The 20,034-nt window shown below is 37.5% G+C and overlaps 2 protein-coding genes across 2 annotated transcripts in view; one reads left to right on the forward strand and one right to left on the reverse strand.

Moving 5' to 3' along the window:
• Nucleotides 1-20,034, forward strand: part of UCHL5 (ubiquitin C-terminal hydrolase L5) — a 189,184-nt gene that overhangs the window by 106,233 nt on the left and 62,917 nt on the right. The window lies entirely within an intron of this gene.
• CDC73 (cell division cycle 73) overlaps nt 1-20,034 on the reverse strand; it is a 108,521-nt gene that overhangs the window by 63,961 nt on the left and 24,526 nt on the right. Inside the window, exons 8-10 of the mRNA XM_062638839.1 lie at nt 19,691-19,789; nt 18,392-18,470; nt 8,344-8,408 (exon numbers count right to left, since the gene is read on the reverse strand). Of these exons, the coding sequence (XP_062494823.1) occupies nt 8,344-8,408; nt 18,392-18,470; nt 19,691-19,789 (243 nt within the window). The remainder of the gene's footprint in view (nt 1-8,343; nt 8,409-18,391; nt 18,471-19,690; nt 19,790-20,034) is intronic.

The raw sequence follows: 20,034 nt of genomic DNA on the forward strand, positions 1-20,034 counted from the left end.
GGTGCAGATTCAGCAGCATGTGGCTGCATCAAAGACACAGGCAAATTAACACCTGAATTTAGATGGAATGATAAAAATCACATAAAGTTAAAGATCAAAATACGGTCAGATTTAATCAATTACCTTCTTAAATGGTGCTAGAAGAAATTGCCTTAAAGGCTTAAAAATACCACCTCTTGCTATTCTAAGTGGACATTCTCATTAGTGATGTTGCATTACATTGAAAGTGCTGAATAACATTACATATAATCTGTCCCCTGAAAGACTGAGTACCAGGGTTCTTATCTTGGCATTTCATTAACATTTGCCTCCAAAGATCCTCTCAATCTTGAACTCTGCAGGGTTGATGTGCTTAGAAAGGACCCATCTATGCCTCATGTATTCTGATTCAAGAACTAATGAGCACCTGCATATAACATACTCTTGTAATAATTATACAACTGTGAAGAAATTTTGCCACACTGAGATACCCTCTGGCTGGATTCAAACAGAGCCACACAATGAAAAAGAGTTCAATGTAAGGAGGAGAAGAAGTAAAATAAACAAACAAAAAACACAACCACCAAACCCAGAACCACAAGGAAAAAAGGAGGTGGGCCTTTAAAATAGCAACTCCAGAAAAAAGTCTGCAAACTGAAGCAAAGGTCCTTAAGAATGTTCAAAGCGGGCCTTGACAATTGGGATAAAGTACAAAACTTACAAAAATAAAAACAATCATAAAGGAGAATTTGCTCTGGCTTAACGAAGTAGTAGTAAGTGACATGAGTGAAATGTACATGAGGATGGACTTTGACGCATGTTCCTACGGATCTTGCTAGGGTAACAACCAGGAAAACCTGTTTTCCAAGCTCAGAAAAATGTATGATTATGATGCTAAGTTACACATAAGCAAGTATTCCAAGCAGAAAAACGTGTTTCCATAAATAATGGATTATATCTTACTTTATTATGAGCAAATAACCAAGTAGAAAAGTGCCACATGGCCTAAGAACAATGGTATAATCTCAGCAACTGAACAGAGAAGGAAATCTTGATTTGGTCATCTCAGATTTTTTACCTAAATCAATCAGTTGATCATTACTTCCTTGAATTGTAATTTAGGTTTAGTTACCACATCATTAATTGCAGAGTGTGACAGAGACTTTGTTAAGACTCTTAAGTCAAAGACAAGGGATGGCTACTCACGACTGTTTTGGCAAATGTGGATAAACATGCAGGGAGAAGTAGGGGTGTTAAATACCTTCTGGTCCCACAATTGTCACATGCTGATTTCAACTGGATCCCTAAACCTTTATCCCACCTTCAACAGCTGTGTGTGAATTACAACACTATTTGATAGCTAGGCTGGTCTTTCCTCAAAGAAATTTGACAATGAACTGTCAGCTGAAGACATAGCTGCTGCATATTCAGTAGGTGTTTGAAGAAAACGTATAGAGGGAAATATGTTGACAAGATTGTTTAACGTAAGACCTGTATGAAGCACATGATATTTGATTGTTCAGAACAATTTGGGCAAAGTATAGGAATCTGCAGCTCAAGTTCAGCTGGTCTCATTGAGCAATGCCCTTTAAAACTTTCATTAGCAGATATTATACATAAATCTTAAGACCTGAGAAACACAAATGAATCTCAGAATCCATGGAGGATTCAAGCAGAAAGTAGACATCCAGTTCAAAGCATGCAAATTAAGTGCCCTAGACATTTTTATTTGTGGTCATGTTTCCAAAAGAGTGACTCTTGAACCATTCATAAAGGATCCGAGCCCTTGTGCACTGTGTACATGTCAGATGAGTTTCTCAAGGGACACTCACAGGGCTAGCAAATAAACCCCTACCATTCAGCTTTAGGTAAAGACAGGTCTAGCAGGTCATCTTAAAATTTATACCAAAAATATTCAGGGTTAAGCTTTGTTAAGCAAAGCTCCCTGGGTGTCTAAAGTGCCACTTCAACGCATGCTCAAAAATACTTTGGATTCTCACACTTGGCATTCCTCCATTAAAACTACTCAAGGACCTGATGGACATGCCACAAGCACACTTAGCACCCTGAAACAACAGAGTTTTATGGAGTCCAGTGACTTCAGACACATTCTTTCAGTAACAAAGCTAAATGGCTCTAGGTCTTGCTCCCTCTTTTGTTCAGTAACATTCTTGGCAACATAGCAATGCCTAACTTCCAGATGCATGACCGGTTATTCAACATTCACTTTTCTAGAATTTGCAGCTCTTAGTCTCAAAATAAAATAAAAGCTATTATAAGAAACAAAACAGGCAGTTCTATTGTATGACGCAGTACAACGACAAGATATCTTGGCACAGATGAACATGATTTACAATCACTGAGAAAACCAGTGCAGCATTGTTCAACCTAACACATTTTCTTGAAAACCGTATTTGCGCGTGATTTTCCTCGGCCTCTATCAGTTTGACTATTTACACTAAAACAACTGTGGGAATGAAATACCAACTACTGAAATTGTTGTGTGGACCCTAAATATAAAATACAGTAAAAGTTCTTAGGAGACTTGCTTGCATTTCACCCACTCTCATTACAGTAATACAGACACACTTCTAGGCTTCTTGTCTGTTACCCCAGAGCAGTATAAAGTTGCTGGCAGACAACTATGGGGAAACATCCGTTTCTCCCACTCCAGGATTTTTTGAGTTGGTAGTTGTGTCCCAGCCCTTAACGCTCACTGACTGAGAACCTTGCAATTATGCCTGAATTACAGTTATGGAGAAATGTACTTCAGATGAAAAAGGTGAACAAATCCAGTGACAACAAAAGTCCCTGCCTCCAGCATCATCTATGCAACATTCTTCTAATAGACAATTTTTACAGTTTTCCTCACCTCCTCTGGATGGTTAAAAACTGAACAGTAAGCACACAGAGTTCACAGAATGCTGCTCAGTCGCAGAGGGGAGCGGGGGCAGGCTTGTGTACCACTTGTGTTAAGAATAATGACCAGCTTATGCACAGACTGGGCGAAAATTAGGCTCTGAAGCAGAGCCTGTTTCAAACACTTTCAAAGAGCCTGTTCTTTTGTTGAGTCCTCCCTCAATACCACTGCTCTCTAAAATATTTTAATGAGATTAGGGCATGACACTAAACTGGTGATGTGTGGATAGGCAGTCATATCTGTTAAGATGTATTAAATTTTTATTTTTTTTAGAGGTAAGTGCTGTTTATCTGTGTACTGAGAGACAACGGCCAATTCCACCATATGCTTCTGAAAAGTCATTTCAAGATTTGGCACTGAATCACAATATTAATTTCTCACAATAAACTAAAAAAAGATCTCAGATTTACCTACTTCAATGAAGCATACTGATTATCTGAAGTCTTTTATATAAAATATGTGCATATACTACGTAGACTGCTTCTGCCTCAACATGCTTCCTCTCCAGTGCCAGAAAGTTAGCATTTTCCTTCATTCTACTACACACTAAAACTTGGAAAATTCATCAGATGTTAAGCAAAACTCTTAGGTAAAATAATAAAGCCACTGTAAAATAATAAAGCCACTGAGACTACACTGTACTCAAAAGATTTGGAGGACAGTAACATCCTTTGATCAGTTAATGCTCAAAATCTGACACTGACCACAAACTGATGAAAAATGCTGCTGACCTCAACAAGTGCTTCCAATTCTTCTGAAATTAAGCTTGTACTTACCTGCTTAATTGAGGCTTGCACAGGGGTCTCCCTCTCCCCCCCCCCCCCCCTTTTTTTTTTCCAGTTGTTTTCTCTCAGGACTACAGAATGTATTTAATATATTTTTGGACTGAAGGGTAGTTTATTTTCTTTAATTACTGATACTTTCATATGTTTATTCAGGGTAATATTACAACTGAGAGATTGTTGCAAAGCCTTGCAGTTTACACTGAGAAGATGGATGTTGCTTTTGTTAATCTGTAGACAAAACATTACCACTGAACTCAGAGGCATTGAAAACTCACAAAGAATTTCTTCCCAGAAGTAAAACTCACATGTCTGAATACACACAAGAATCTGAGTTTGCTACAAGCAAAGTGCCTCAACTGAACTTTATTGGTTCTTCAGGCATAGCCCCAAACCCAAACTACCAGGTAAGGGTATCATCTCATTACCTAAAAGAGCTGCTCCATATCAGAAAGAAATGCCAGCAGTAATTCTGGCCGCTAATAAGTGCAGATGATCAATGACAGATACCATTACTAGCAGCAAAACCAAAAAGACAATGGAAACTTTTGAGCTTCAGCATCCGTGACCACTAAAAGGAACAAGCAGTTAGAAATAGGAGTTCTAGCAATTAGTAAAGGCAACAAATAATTTCTGTAACAGCCTACTGCAGTACTATGCAGATCTTACTTGCTTGCAACCAAGTTTATAACCACAGCTGAATCACAGCTCACGACTAGTCAGGACTCTCAAAACTCGGAGGATATCATTCCACAGAACCCCACAGGCTATCATTCTACTTTTCTTTCATATCAACATCATGAAAACTTTAGAAAAAACAATAAGATAAATACAACCATCATCACTATGGCTATTATTGTCATGAAGAAATAAGTACTGCTTGCAAGTGCAGACAGCTGATACAAAGCATGCCCTCAGCTTGTGTACTGAAGTGTATTCTCTTCCAAGCTATAAAAGCCAGCTTTATCAGACATACATGGAACAAGAAAATTCTCCCATACACTGATGTCAAGATCAGAACAAGTTAGCAGTCTGCACCTATATCAGTGTATCTCAAGCTACAACAGCTAAATACGTCACATATTCTACTTACGGAAACCAGCAGACCAAAATTCAATTTCATTACATACACAAGGTCAGACTCACTTCCCAGGCTTCCAGCAGGTAACAGTGGCTTAGACTCCAAATTAACATCTCTTTATAAAAGCAGAAGGCTAATGCCCTGAACACGTCAAATTTACACAAGTAGAAAGAACATGTTGAGAGTATCAGCTTAAGATTCTCTCTCAGCATTCCTTCACACCCCGAGTGGTAGGAAAATACTAACGTGCCTATCTTCCATAGCTCTTATTTGATCCACCTCAAGCTTTCCTACTTAAAAGACAGAAGCTGCCCTGCTCTACTGGGAATTATACTTTGAAGCCTGCAGGTAGACCTGTAGTCAGTCAATCTGGGCAAACAGAAGGTGCCATAGGTATTAAAAAAGGCTTTCTGGGAAAGATTACCTGATAGAAACAATGCCAGGTCCAGAATAATTAAATCATTCCTTCACAATAAAAATTAATTAAATAAGTCTGTTATTCCTAAGAGAAAGTAAGTGTGCCAATTAAGCAAAAAACCCTGTTACAGGGAAAAACTGCCAGCAGCACAAGCTATTTCAGCTGACATTACTTCAGAAAAAGCCCACCATTCACCATCTGTTCTTGCACAAATTCTGAATGCTAAGAAAGTTTCCAACATCACTGATGAAAAGAAAGCAGTCAAGATGCAGAAGTTTTTTGTTTTGCGGTTAAAAAGAACAAGCATCTAAGACAACTCACATTTCAGCAAGAACAAAAACCAGAAGTTTTGCACATTTCATAAAAAAATCATTCCAGAGAATTGCAATAGGGTTGAATGAAAGTGGAGGACATGTAGGGGATATAACATGAAACAAGTAAAAGCTTCATACAAATTTGACATGAGAAGCAGGTGGGCAACTCCAGACAGCAGGTCACATGTGCAAAGTTTTTTCCTAGGTTAATGAGATCAAAATCTTTGGAAACTAACGGCTTCATCAATCTTCTAAAGGGAAGACCAATTATCAAAACAATCTGTTTCGTTCAGCCAAACAAAATAAAGGTCAGTGTGTGACAAGGAAGCTAAAGGATTCTGGGCAACAGAGAAAACAAAAAAGTCTAGGTAGATGGCATTGCCAGTAACATTAACCATCAAGTGAACTACCACACCAGGATAAACAGTCTCTTCCAACATGCAACTCCCAACCGAAGTAAAAACTAGAGTAACAAAACTCCATGAAATTTTACTTCATCATGCTCAAAAAGATGAATTGTAACTGAATAGCTAAAGAAAAAACCCAAATGAGGATTGAAAGCTTATTTCATAGTAAGCCTTGCTTAGCTAAGCAAACAAGTTTTAAGAGAATATGACTGCCCTCTATAAATACATTCATGGAAACAAGTACCCTAGAAGAAACAGAGGAGCTACCTAAGTCAAGGAGAACAACGGCATAAAAATGAACCTTTCAAATTTTGCCATTCATCTGGAAATCAGAGTTCCTAAGTTTGAAGACAGCCTCTATCAAAGAGCTACATAATACTTCAATTCCTTTGAAGTGTTTGCTGAGTTCACAGAAGGGATTGTACCAATAGATATATACCAACATACTATGAGGACAGCAGATGACATGTAGACAGAATGCAATTCCAACGCTATCCTGCATATTCCTACGATTTAGCTCACGAGTATAATGCACTTTTTGAGTAAGCCTCTAGGGAAATAAATTACTTCGCTATACCCTTCCTAGTTTTGTCTAGCATAAAAATTAAAAACAAACCATAAATAATACTAGGTAAAATAACACGAAATTACTAGCTGGTAGGAGATTAAGTATTCCATACAAAACAACAATCTGAAGATTATGGATTATTACCACGTGGTCCATCACTGTGGCAAAGTTGAGGAAAAACCAGATGAACATTACTGTGTCATTTAATTAATAAATTTATTTCTCCCCAGTCTGAAACACAAAATCAGTTGCTGCAATTTATGAATGAGCTAAACATTTCGGGCACTTTTTAATACTCTGGAAAATAAGGTTCCAAAAATCCCTTACAAGTTCTTCCTTAGAAAAATGCTAAATGACAGATGGAGTTTTAGTAGTTCTCATGACACCAGATGATGCTTTATCTGCAGTCATGCAATACACCTCTTAAACAGTTATTTCTCACAATTCTAGTTTATGCTGCAGAAAGATGTACTAGTAATTTAGTATCACTTGTATTTTCTCTCTAAATGAAAGATACCAGCAATGACAGTTTAATAACTCCACCTCAAAACTGCAGCTACTATGCTGAATACATGACCTAGGATTCCTAGAATGAAAACCACCTTATTTTTTAATGAACTAACAAAAAAAAACAATTATTTTTAGTTACTATGTATCCCTTTTACAGGTTTTATACCAACAAGCTTAACACATTTCAACATTTCTACTTTACTTTAATATCGCCCCCTCTATTTTTTTCTTCTTCTTCCTTTCTCTCTTCTCTCTGTGCAATTTAAACGGAATCTATTTACTAAGTCATTTGAAGTCACTACCACTCGAAACAAATACATTATACCACACACACCTGGGTTTGGTATAACAACACTGCTTGATCCCTCATAAAGCAGCCCTAAATTCATGCAAGGTTCAAGAACAAACTTGGGCCACAATTGGTTATTTTCTTTCTTCACCCAATTAATTTCTGAATTAATCCAGAAACAACACTGGTTTGAACTAAGTAGATTCCTTCTTTTTTTCTTTTTTTTTTTTTTTTTTTTTTGAGTACAGAGGAGGTTGGGAACAAAAGACTTGGGCCAGAACCTTCATCTAAATGTTTTTAACAGTATCTTACATTCAAGATACTATTTTATATTCAAATTAGGAGTGCAAACTAGAAATAGTGCATTGATTTAAGAGAGTGTTTAGTGCTGTCTTTTCATCAGATTTATATAGGTATGCAGATGGCAAAAGCCTTAATGAGGTTTTTACGTTAGTTTTGTAGCATCTGTCCTACTTACCAGCAGATCAAAACAGCATTTGTTTGAGAGCATTCAACCCACTTCAACAAAAGCAGACAAACATTGGCCAAAAAAAAAAAGGAAATCTGTTTAAGGGTCCCTCTTACCTGTGTATGTAGCAATTCCCACTGATAGCACGGTAAAGTCATACAAAAGAAATTCATCTTGCTAGACTAGAAAGCTTGGACAGTAACACAGAGGTCAAATTTTTCCACCACTAAAGCAATTTACCCCTTCTAAATGCAGAGTAGGAAACAGTGATAATCCAAAACCTAGTTTTATTACTTCCACTTTGCAAGTATAGTGTTACTGCTTATAAATATGAAAGATGTCCTTCACAGACCTACACAAGTCCAGCAAAACTCTGCCAGCAAAGCCTTCCCAGCACATCTTTTCACAGCAGACAGGTCCCTTGAGCTAACATCTCTAAAACATGCAGACCAAACAAAACATGTTTTATCTCTTCACAGAAAACTTCCATCAATGTTGTTGGTCAACCAAAGTGATGTTCCAGAGCTTAGCCCAAGCTGAAAAGATTTATATAAAGGTACACTATCACTTCTATAAAACATATTTAAGACAAGACTTTCAGCTTACCGTTACAGACTTGAGAGTCATTCCGTGATAGGTGCCCATGGTATCAATTTTAAAGCCTTCCGTTTCTACAAGGAAAAAACGTCACTTGTAAATCACTACAAACACAGGGGTGTCACGTCTAAATGGAAAACACTAGAAATACACTGTAAATTATTTTTGCAAGTAACACATCTTGCTATTGGTAGTGCTTTAGGTTCTGTTCACAGTATAAAACCTGGTCAGTAACTAGGAAATCTGTGTTTTCTTTAGACAGATCTCCATTTGGTATTTCTGCTTCCTGAATAAGCATTTCCTGCTGCATGGAATCATTTAAACCACTCCAAAGAATATATACTTAATTTTTTGTGAGAATATGTTACAACACGCATGCAGTCTCAGAATTCTCTTCACTACAAAATGGAGAACTACCTCATATTCCCAGAATGCATTATAAAATGGAAAATATTCAATTTGTAGTTCTATTAATGGAAAAAAAGAAAAAACAACTTAATAATAAAGCAGTTTACATGCTGACTATAAAACTGGCTACTTAACATGATAAATTCTCTACTGGAGTGCAGAAACAACAATGTAATTGTCATATGACCTAGAAGATAGAATTTACATAAATTCAAAACTTTCAGACTAAAGGTGATAAAAAAGGTTGGTTTGAGCTGGGTTGGTGTTTTTTATATTATTTTTAGTATTTTTAGTCAGACTGAATTTATGCTGAGTATGTGCTAGAAGCCTGCAAGTGCTCTGTGAGTAAACCTACTTCCACTAGCTTGTTTGCCTTTGAATCCTCCTTCTCTGTCCTACTCTCAGCACTCTAAGAGCAAAGCCAGTTCCTGAGTATTGTCAGGAGGACTTGGAAGAAATTATTTTCCTTCTGTAAATTCCCTAGCCTCATGCATCTACTGTCAGCTGAACCCATCAACCAACCACCCAATAAATTCATCCTTAAAATGGCATGATAATCACCAAACCATGATAAGCAAGCATTTGTCTATACCCAGGAAACTTTAGGGCTATTTCAACTAGATCTGCATAACAGTTTCTGACACTGCGCAGAAACAGCTATTTGGCATTGAAAGATTTTTTTTGTCATTTATTACACCATCTTCATACAATGCATCAGCAAAAAAACTCTGTAACACCAGAAATAAAATGGAACTGAAGTAATGCTCACACCTGAACCTAAAAATATTCCAAGAAAAACACCAGATTTTCAAGACTGGTAGAGCTTCTTGCTCCTTAAGATACATAAATTAACTTAAATTGAGAGCCAGACAACCCTGAAAACAACACAGAGAGGCTCTAGGAAGCATCTGTGGTTGCTCATCCTTTCTTCCTTAGATGACAAAGATTATCAGACACTCATAGGAAATGAAGCAGAAAAGTTTGCCAGATTTAATAACTCCACAGTGCTTAGAAAAATATACCTGAAGGGGGCTGAAAACTGATCATACTCATTTTACCACAGAGACAGGTATCTACTTCCTGAACACTGGTTTTTTTTTTTGTTTTACCTGTCTTCCCCCCGCCCACCACTCCCTCAATTAGGCAATCAGACCTACCACCAACTACTAAGTGGAAAGGCCTACTGTTACTGCTCATGTTTTATTTTACACAAAACCACCATCTCCAGGCCTCCTTCATCTTTGCTTCTCGAAGCCACCTCTACCCTTCTGCCAGATTTCACATTTCTGAACCACACAGAATTGATTCTGAGAGAGCAAACCGCAGGTATACACAGACATGAATTCAGTCTTCTTTACTACGGAAAGAAAAAGAAGCCTAGTGTCCGTTTACTGCCTTGCTCCCCAACCCCAAGATATAATTATGCATTGCATAATTAGGACTGACAGAGCTGAATTTGAGCTAAAGATACTAAAGTTGCACCTGACCACCACTTCTATGGATAATAGCTTCCTCTGTGACTATACAGGTCACTGTTTTTGGGCAAGCAGCATATTAATATCTCAGGTGGTGTCTATAGCACTGCAGAATACTTAGTAGAGATGCCCTACACTGAAGAGAGGCTTTTGCTGACCTGGAGTGACATAAATCAGGAGGTGTATAATCTAGGCTGACGGTTGTTTGTGATTTTCAGAACAACAACAGCAGAACCTCTCCCCTTTTCAGATGGACCTGTTATGGTTTCCTCTTGCCTGTGACATGGAGAATTTCCAGCTACTTTAACCAGATGCTCCTCTAAAACTCCAAAGATGACAGACAACCCTTAAAAAGGCCAGCAAAGCATCTCCCATTGTGCTCAGCCTACCATGGTTTCTTTCAGCTAAGCACAAATACTGGGTCTTTAATTAGTTGTACATGTTAGATCCCCGTTTCAGTTATTTCTTTCCACTGGACTCTATTTCTGCTTTTTCCTCTAATAAAACTTCACATTCTTTCTCAATTGATTAGGAAACCCTAACCCAAGTCTCCATGAGCGCTGCAAAGGGAATAAAGGCCCACAGAACCAGCATCACAGTTAGAAAGCAAATCAAAGGGGAGAGAGGCAGCAGGCAGGCAACAAGCTTCTGTTTGACCGCCAGTGGGTTCACCTTTTGCAAAAATCTCCCCAAGTCTCTCAAAATCTGGCCTGGTTCATTTAATGAGCCACAAAAGCTACTAGCCAGAGCCCTGGCTCTCAGCAGCCTCCCACTCTCAGCCTTGTGCTGATCCCAGAAGGAGAAGCAAACAGCTAGGATCCTCAAGAACTCCTTTTACCTCAAGCATTAGATGGGACATTCTTGCCTGCTTAATGTTTCCAGCAGCTATACGTGCCTTCTAATGCTATTTAATAGTTACTCAGGTAATAAATAAAGCATTTCTGATAATCTGTAAATAATGGCATAGTACTTTTCCTCATTAATTTATATTTAAGGGATACTCAATGGTCAAAGTAGGATACCGGTATCCACTTAACATTCCTGCAAACAGCTACTGAAGCTACCTTGAGGTATACTGTAAACCCCAGGACCTGCAAGTAGGGGGGATGAATAGAAGAAACCATCTTCATAACTGCCCAACAACTCAAATTTCCTGCCTCAAATTCTGGTTTCAGCATCTGGAGAATGAGTTGAGGATCGTCATCTTCTAGATAACGACAGCAACCCTCATTTAACTGGTAACAGCACATTCTTCTCTCAGAGTGCAGCTTTTTTGACCTGAACCTCACATTCATCCTGTGATATTCTACCAGCCAGCCACTCACTTTTCTTACAGAAATAAACACTGCTGCAAGCGACAGTCCTGTCACTTGCACTTTATGCCTTTTTATAAGGTTTCGACAGTTTGTACACGGCCACATACAGTGGTACCCTCAGCTCTACTCAATGTATACAGACTGTTCAGAGAGAAAAAAAACCACTTCCAAGCCAGGGACTCTACAGTTACAGCTGCATTCCCACTTCAAAATTGCTGAGAGTGTTAGCCCAGTTAATGTAGCTGGTTGTAAAAGACACTGAAGGGCTAGGCTAGAAAGCGGAGAGGCACTTCTTCCAGAGCATTCTCTGAGAGCAGTGGCTGGCCCTGATACAGCTGCTCAAAAGCAAACCTCAAACACAAGAGGAACCACAGGCCCCAATAAAGAGGAGTAAAACAGAGAGCAACCAGGGGATGTGCCCCCAGCATATATAAGCATAAATGCTGTACCATACCCTCTGGCTGAGAATAAAAAAGCAATTATTTCTCCCCTCCCTCCCACACCACCTCAAATCTGTACTGCTGAGTCATGCACCAGCACAGAAATGAAATATTAATGCCTGGCTGAGAATTCATTTGTAACTCTAGTTTCAAAATCATGGCTTCACTAATGGTAATAGAGGTAGCAGTTAAATTTATAAGCAATCTATTACACAAAAGGTATTTAAGCAGAAAAGAGACCTTAAAGTAAACATATCATGATGGCAAGATTTTGGACCCTTATTTTTAAACCTGGAATTAGATGCACAACAGCTGTTAAAAAAGGAGAGTCTTCAATACATTGGGACTTTTCAATAAAATTACAAAATTTATGTATGTTTCATATACATGTTTACATAATTTATGCATTTTTCATTAGGCAAAAAGCAGTCTACATTAAATACTTCAAAAGCAGGTCTAACACTAGGGAGTATAGAATGCAAGCAAAGCCCAACGTTAATGTATTGTGAAGAATTGTATCTCAACTTTATCCATTTGCCAACTAGAATCAGTTTTATAAATGTAAACACTGTTAGAAACACCAATATCAACAAATGCATTTCCACTGGATTCTTGCTATACAAATGCCTATATCTTGAGAGACTAAACACAATAATGAGTAATGAATCATGTATTCTCATGCTTCCAAACCAGTTAATATTAAGACTAAATTTACTTCTCCAGTCACTGCATGTATTATGATCACAATTTCATAGCTCCATGCCGCAAAGTGTCAAAAGAATAACACATTTTCCAGTATGGTTCATCACTAGTTACCTTTCTAGCATCATCATGCATAAATCTGAGTGCCTTCTTATTTAAAAGAATTAAACCTGGAAATGAAAATATGCATTAACTTTTTGACTGGTTATATTCTCCATCACCAATTGGGCATATGTTCCATTTTCCTGTATACAATTATTAATGTTCAAAGTGCCATCCATGTGGTTAAAGCCCTCTGCTCTACATCCATCTAGGTCACTTTGCATTTTGACTCTGCACCTGCTGCAGTTCTAGCCATCCAATGCAGGTGCAAACTTGAGCGCCGACACATTACTAAAAGAATAACAGCTTTAAAAAGACTCAAATTAACCTGAATTTCTGGAAGAAAGTGTAGGCAAACAGAGACAGACCAAAGCAGTGTGTCTCTGAAATACTGAAGAGCTCAAGTTAAAAATTTGAGTTTAATCTGTGGATGAGTAAGACTGAATAACCACTTTTTTTTTCTTTTTTTCAGCTGTATACTCTTCAAACCCCAGATAGCAACAGCTCTGCAGAATGCCTGGAAATGATTCACTACCCCACTTCACACCCATGGTAATTAAATCACTGACACCAAATTTCATTCTGCATAAGAGTTTACTGAATAGTCCTTTTCAATACTACACCCTGACAAGTAGAAGGTTAGTTTCATGTCTACATTTCCAAGCTACACTTACTAGTTTACAAAACTCTCTACCCAGTTCATATATAATACTTCAGCAATAATATTACAAGTAATTAACACCAAGTTCTTAAAAGTTTCTCAGAGTGCTAATAGAAAAAAATTGCAGTATGAAACTGTCTATTCCAGCACTGAAGTGGATTTACAGTACTGAAAGTTATCAAACTACTTGGTCACACCAGAAAGTAGAATGTAACTTTTTTTTTTCCAAATGTGAATCTCTTGCACATATTTCCTCCTAGTTCCAACCCCCCTGCCATGGGCAGGAACACCTCATCCTAGACCATGTCGCCCAAGGCTCTGTCCAGCCTGGCCTTGAACACTGCCAAGGATGAAGCATTTATCACTTCCTTGGGCAACCTGTTCCAGTTCCTCACCACCCTCACAGTAACAAACTTCTTCCTTATAGTTAACGTGAGCTTCCCCCGTTTTGTTTTAAACCCATTACTCCTTGTCCTGTCAAATCAGTCCCTAATGAGGAGTATGAAGGAAAGAAATAAAAGTACAAAAGGAAAAGTAGGGAAAGTTTAGTACAGAATGGAGCTCTACATTGATGAAGAGAGGATACCATCACTGACTGCTAACGTGAAAGAAACAAAACCAACAGGAAGGAAACAACAGTCAAGGAAAGTAATTACAGGGAGTTTGCCTCCTCACCTGAAAACCATTTGAACAGTGTAGCATGATGGGTGCACTGCTGAGTGACACGTTTCACTGCAGAAATATCTAGGACATAGAGTCCTACTGCAAGAGACATTCTAATACATTTCCTAGGACATACATCACAGAACTTAAGAATGTCAAAGGAAAGATTTCCTCTCCTGCCTAACCAGAGCTGCAGGAACAAGACACCTATTTGAGATAAAGCTAGCAACTACTGACTCAGAGCTGCATAAGCAGTTCCACTTACTTCAGATATAACTGATTACTTGCTCCTGAAGAGCGGTACTTTATAACTACCACACCCCTCGCATTTACTATTAACGCAGTCTAAACCATTTCAGCAGCAATACATGTTCCATCTGGCATGAAAGTTTTATTTAAGCCAACCAGAGAGTTATCCTGGTATACCTCATCAGAAATAACGATCCATCATAAGAAGCAGAGAAATTTGCCTGCAACTCAGCAGTTTACTTAATGCACCTTATGTTAAAATTCCTAAATTTACTGTCTTAGTTGTATGAACTTGTTCTGGGTTCAGCTGTAAGAGTTATTTTTCTCCTTAGTAGCTGGTGCAGTGCTGTGGTTTTGGCTTTAGTCTTTGAACAATGCTGATAGCACACCAATGTTTTCTGTTGTTGCTAACAAATGCTTATCCCGATCAAGGACTTTTCAGTCTCTCATGCTCTGCCAGTTAAGAGGAGCACAAGAAGCTGGAAGGAAGCAGAGACAGGACACCTGGCCCAAGCTAACCAAAGGGATATTCCATACCACAGCACATCATGCCCAGTATGTAAACTCGGGGGAGTTACCTGGAAGGCCCAGACTGCTGCTCGGGTTTGGCTGGGTATCAGTCAGCTGGTGGTGAGCAACTGCATTGTGCATCACTTGTGCTTATTGTCTTGTTGGTTTGTTTTGGTTTTTTTTTTTCCTTTCCCCTTTAGTTCTCTCCCCTTGCTATTTCCCTTATCATTATTATTATTGGCAGTAATAGTGGGTTTGTGTTATACCTTAGTTACTGGACTGCTCTTATCTCAACCCATGGGGTTTACATTCTTTGGATTCTCCTCCCCATCCCTCTGGGAGCAGGGCGGGGGGAACAAAGAGGGGAGTGAGCAACCAGCTGCATGGCTCTGAGGCTGGCCTTAAACTTCAACAAAGTTTTGACCTCTTTATGCTAGGAGCAATACTGTTAACGGAAGAATTCTGTATTAAGCCACACAAATATTCAAAGAAACAACATATCATACCTTTGCTACCTAAACTTTAAATTTTCATGAATACTGTAGTATTACATGAAATTGCACACAGACAGTAAGCAGCAATCAGGATGCATCTAGGAGAGCATTACTGTGAATTCTGCCTATTGTTTTAATACCTCTGAGGAAACAGCAAACAGGTGAAACACTAAGACAAAAGCTTGGAGAAACTGCTTCTCTTGGCTTTGTTTAACTCTTTCACCAAAATCACTACTACACATGTTACACGCATCATAAAATCCTCCCTTCCACAATTTCTAGTCAACCACATGCACAGCCATATAGAGTAAGATGTGGAAACTCTTCAAAGTGACACAAATCTATAGGGTTTAACTTTATCTCGCATGTTACCCATTATTACCAATTACTTCGGATTTCCTTCCCAAAATCCCCAACACTGCAGGCTTCCCATAAATACGCTGTAATTCCGAGTTCTCACTACATTAGCTGTAAAACTCAAGAACCGTCTCTGAGGATCAAAAAACGCTTTCTTTCACTTTTATTGATGGCTATTTCTGCTTCCAATCTCATTTCTGCACTGAATATTTGGGGGCCACAAGTTAATTCTGAGGACAACTGAAATAAAAATCCTTCAGTGAATGAGCTCACTTGTGATATGGTTGCAAGTGACATGTACAGTTCACTTTTTAGCAAATCACATTGGAAACCATTAATGCCCAATTACAGCTTTTGAAAACCACCTGGACTGTGAGTTTTAGTCAGACTAAAATGTTAAAAATTTACAGTTTTATAAAAGAATACATCAGAAGTAAATAAGATTTACTGTTTTCTAAAATTAATTTGTAACTGAGGTATCTCAAATATCTCTACACCCCCTCCTTAGAAATCTAGATATTAATTAGTAATTCTAACTTCCGTAAATGCTTCAATACCTTTTATAAGTCAACCTGTGTTTGAAATACGGTGTTTTGAACACCAAATTTCTATTTCCAGTGTTAGCCTATGCTTACCTAAATTGGTGTTACACCAGTACTGTTCCTAAACAGTGCATTTCTTTTAATACACACAGAAAACTAAAATACAAAATTAACTCTATATGTGACTACGCTAAACATAAGAAACCAGAAAGTTAAGGCATGTAAACATGTCCTAGGAAGAAGTGCCAATGATAACTACCCAAGTAGAACATGACCATCTGAGGCATTTCAAAACCACATCACAAAAGAACCTTTCAATTGCAACAAGAGCTGCAGTCCAGTCCGCTTCAGCACTGAAGGAAACCCCAAGACCACATTCTTAGAATCACATTAACGTATGAATGGAATATTTTATCATTAAGTATTACTAATTACAGGCAGAAACATTTTTCTCTTGCAATAATTTAATCTCTTTTTTGAATTCTGCTTAGAAAGCTCTACATTAATTGTGCACTGGTGAGCTGCTTGACAAACACTTCTGGCTTCTTCTTCCTGCCATGCAAATCCTGTTATTTTCTGCTCCCTCTCAAACCACAGACATGGGGTAAAAGCATAAAATACATTCACCTGTTCAGTACAGATGTTTCTACAGAGGCTGCTTACTGGAACTATGTCATCTAGGGGCATGCCGACTACACTTTTACCTAAGGTTCTTGTTGAAAAAGAGTCCACAATGAATTATAGGCAATTTTACATTTGAACTGTTAACACTTGACCATTAATTTCCTTCTCCACCTTTTATTTCATACTGTACAGTAAAGTTATCTACTATTTTTAACTCTTAATAGGAAACGATAGTAAAAAAAAAAACAAAACTTTGCAAATATGCCACCGCTGAACAATTAAAATATTATCAGAAATAAACTGAATAAATTCTAATTGGGTGACATAGTTTAGTGTGAGGTGTTCCTGCCCATGGCAGGGGGGTTGGAACTAGATGATCTTAAGGTTCTTTCCAAACCCAACTATTCTATGATTATATGATTCTAATTAAAACATTCATGGAAAGACTGATTTGGATTTTTGGGTTTGTTGGTGTCCCATTCCCCCGTGTCCCCTCTTTCTTTTCCTGACTCTTATAACACCTAATTCTTCATGAATGCTACTGCAGGTTATTTTTCAATGCTGAAAAAGCCACCCAATATTCTGCTTAGCCTTTTCCTTCTACCCCTAAATGCACTTGTCAATGAGTAGCAGTAAATAAAAACTGCTGCACTGAAATCAACATATATTAAGGCCAACACAGAACAGACTTCAAGAGGATATAATAGAACATATGACCAATTTTGCTATAGTCAGTTTCACACACACAAAATCATAAACCAAAAGGATGTATTCAGGTGTAAGTGCATATTTACTAAACTTGGGTTGTTTGTGTTTGTTTTTTTTTAAATAACTGCAGAAATAGCCACAGTCAGATTTTCAAATTGTTGTATATTATTCAGTATGAGGTGCATGGAAAACACAACCTTCACAAATTTCTTATGGCATGAAATTCTCCATTGGTGTTATATTTTATGCTTTTCTTTCTCCCATTGCAATCAAAACTGAATATCCAAGTAATAATGTGACATACTCTTGCTTTTTATTTACATAGCAAAAACAATCACATCATTTCAATATAAAATTGAACAATCACCTACAGTACAGCTCTTCCAAAATCTGAGCATTCACATACACAGCATATGAATGTTCTGAACAAAAAATGGTACTAACTTGAGCAAAGCCAAATACTCTAAAAGATGCAAGCTGAACCACTCATCTACAATTTAAAATGCAATTTAGTAGCATGTAAGTTCTAGCAGCAAGAAGTGAAAGCCCTCAGAAGGATGCATAAATAGTTCTGTTTTTTCCTTACTTCCTAACAAATAATTTCTAATAAATAACATTTTTAGACTTAATTACTTGGAAAAGCTATCTTTAGGCATAGTTACTGCTTTGTTTTGTTTTTTTTTCCTTGTTTTAGGGTTGAAAAGTAACTGCACAGAAAAACTCCTAACCCTAACTTTACAGGTCGTTGGTTTCATTTCACAATTTATTTACTTATTGTTTTAAAAGAAGTATTACAATCAACTTACCCTCTTTGCCTTTGAATCTTTCCTGATCATATCTGTTGTAGGCAGCTGGAATAGGTTGCTTATTTCGTAAAGCGGGATCCTAAAACAGGTTAAATAAAAACTGTAAAACATACTAAAATGTATTTCATGGGTTTTGAACTTAGTAAGCCATTACAGGTAACTGCTCAAGAGTATAAAATTAGTTCATTTTTGTAGGAGTTCCAATGGATTTGAAAAATTCTCGTATGTTTCCCTTCAACATCCACTAACAATCTAACAGAAACAGTTTAGAAGTACATACTGAAAGCTATGACAACTCCCAGAGGCAAAACTAAAGTAGCAGTAACAAACTGCATTAGCTAAAAGTTTAATGTTTTATGAAACCACCAAGTTTTTGTAATATCTCAAGAATTAGCAGGGGAAAAAAATACTGTCAACTGACAATTCATGATTAAGCCTTCAACCACACACACAAGCACAAGGAACACACCATGTTCCTTGCCAGCCCAATTAAGCTAAAATTCTCCTAAACCCAGAACAAAGTTGGAGGGAAAAAAAAGGCACTCTGGAGAAAAAAGTTTTAAAATAGAGGCTCACTAAATACTAATCCAATCTTTTTTGTGGATGTCTTCGTTACATATTCACAACTATTCTGAATGGGACGTTGTGCTGTGCACAATTTACAAAATGCAACACTAAGTAAATATTTAAATGTTGGAATTCATCTTGCTATTTAAATTTCGCTCTTAGTTAAATGCAGTAGCAGGAAAAACAAATCCAAGTATGATTAAACAGCTTTTATAGCAGACTGCCACTTAGTTCAAAATATATTAGCTTTAATAGAACTCGATAGTAAACATCATAAGACAAAACAAATCCTGTCTAATACCTAGAAAGATTTAACCAGTAAAGCTCCAAGTCTGTCCTCCTGATTTTACAGACCCAAGAAAGCTGGTTCAAGCTGTTCCTACTCATGAGTCATGTTCCAGATTCTGAAAACATTTGCTAACCTGTCACAAAAACTGCAAAATATTTTGTTTGAAATGGCAGTAGTCTCATCTAATACATTTTTCACAAAAAGATGCAGGATGTCACTAATGTTTGATAGATGCAGAAGCTGGCACTAGCAATTTAATCTCTAAGTAACAATAACATACTGAACAAATTAAACTAATATATTCAACTCCTTAAATACCAGTACACAATCTAAGTCAAAGAGTATCTATGAACTTGTGCTTGAAGTTAAATTTTATATTTAATTATGACATGACACTCTCACTTTTGGGGTCACAGTCTTCATAATAAAAGTGCTGCTCTTACCGTCGGTGCTGTATTTGGTGCAGGTCTTTGTTCAGGTGCTCGGCCTTCTTCTCTGGCTTTTACTGATTGAAGAATTGCAAAAATATTCTTCGCAAAGTTCTGAAAAACATATGAGATAACCATGAACCTTGCTGAACATACGGGTTTCATTTAACACCACGGGTAAAAGACACCATTTAGTCAACTTGTGCTTCACAGAATAAACAGAACTAATACATCAATTTTCCAAATAGATGTTCCCTGATTACTTTTCTGTGATGGAATCCAAAGTTTTAAGGCACCTATTCTTTAAGTCCTCTATGCGCTACCCCATTCTTTAAGGCCCAAACTTCTTAAACCTAATT

Source organism: Pezoporus occidentalis, unplaced genomic scaffold (genome assembly GCF_034315485.1).
Source record: "Pezoporus occidentalis ecotype Australia unplaced genomic scaffold, CSIRO_AGI_Poc_V1 ctg59, whole genome shotgun sequence".
Classification (NCBI taxonomy): Eukaryota; Metazoa; Chordata; class Aves; order Psittaciformes; family Psittacidae; genus Pezoporus; species Pezoporus occidentalis.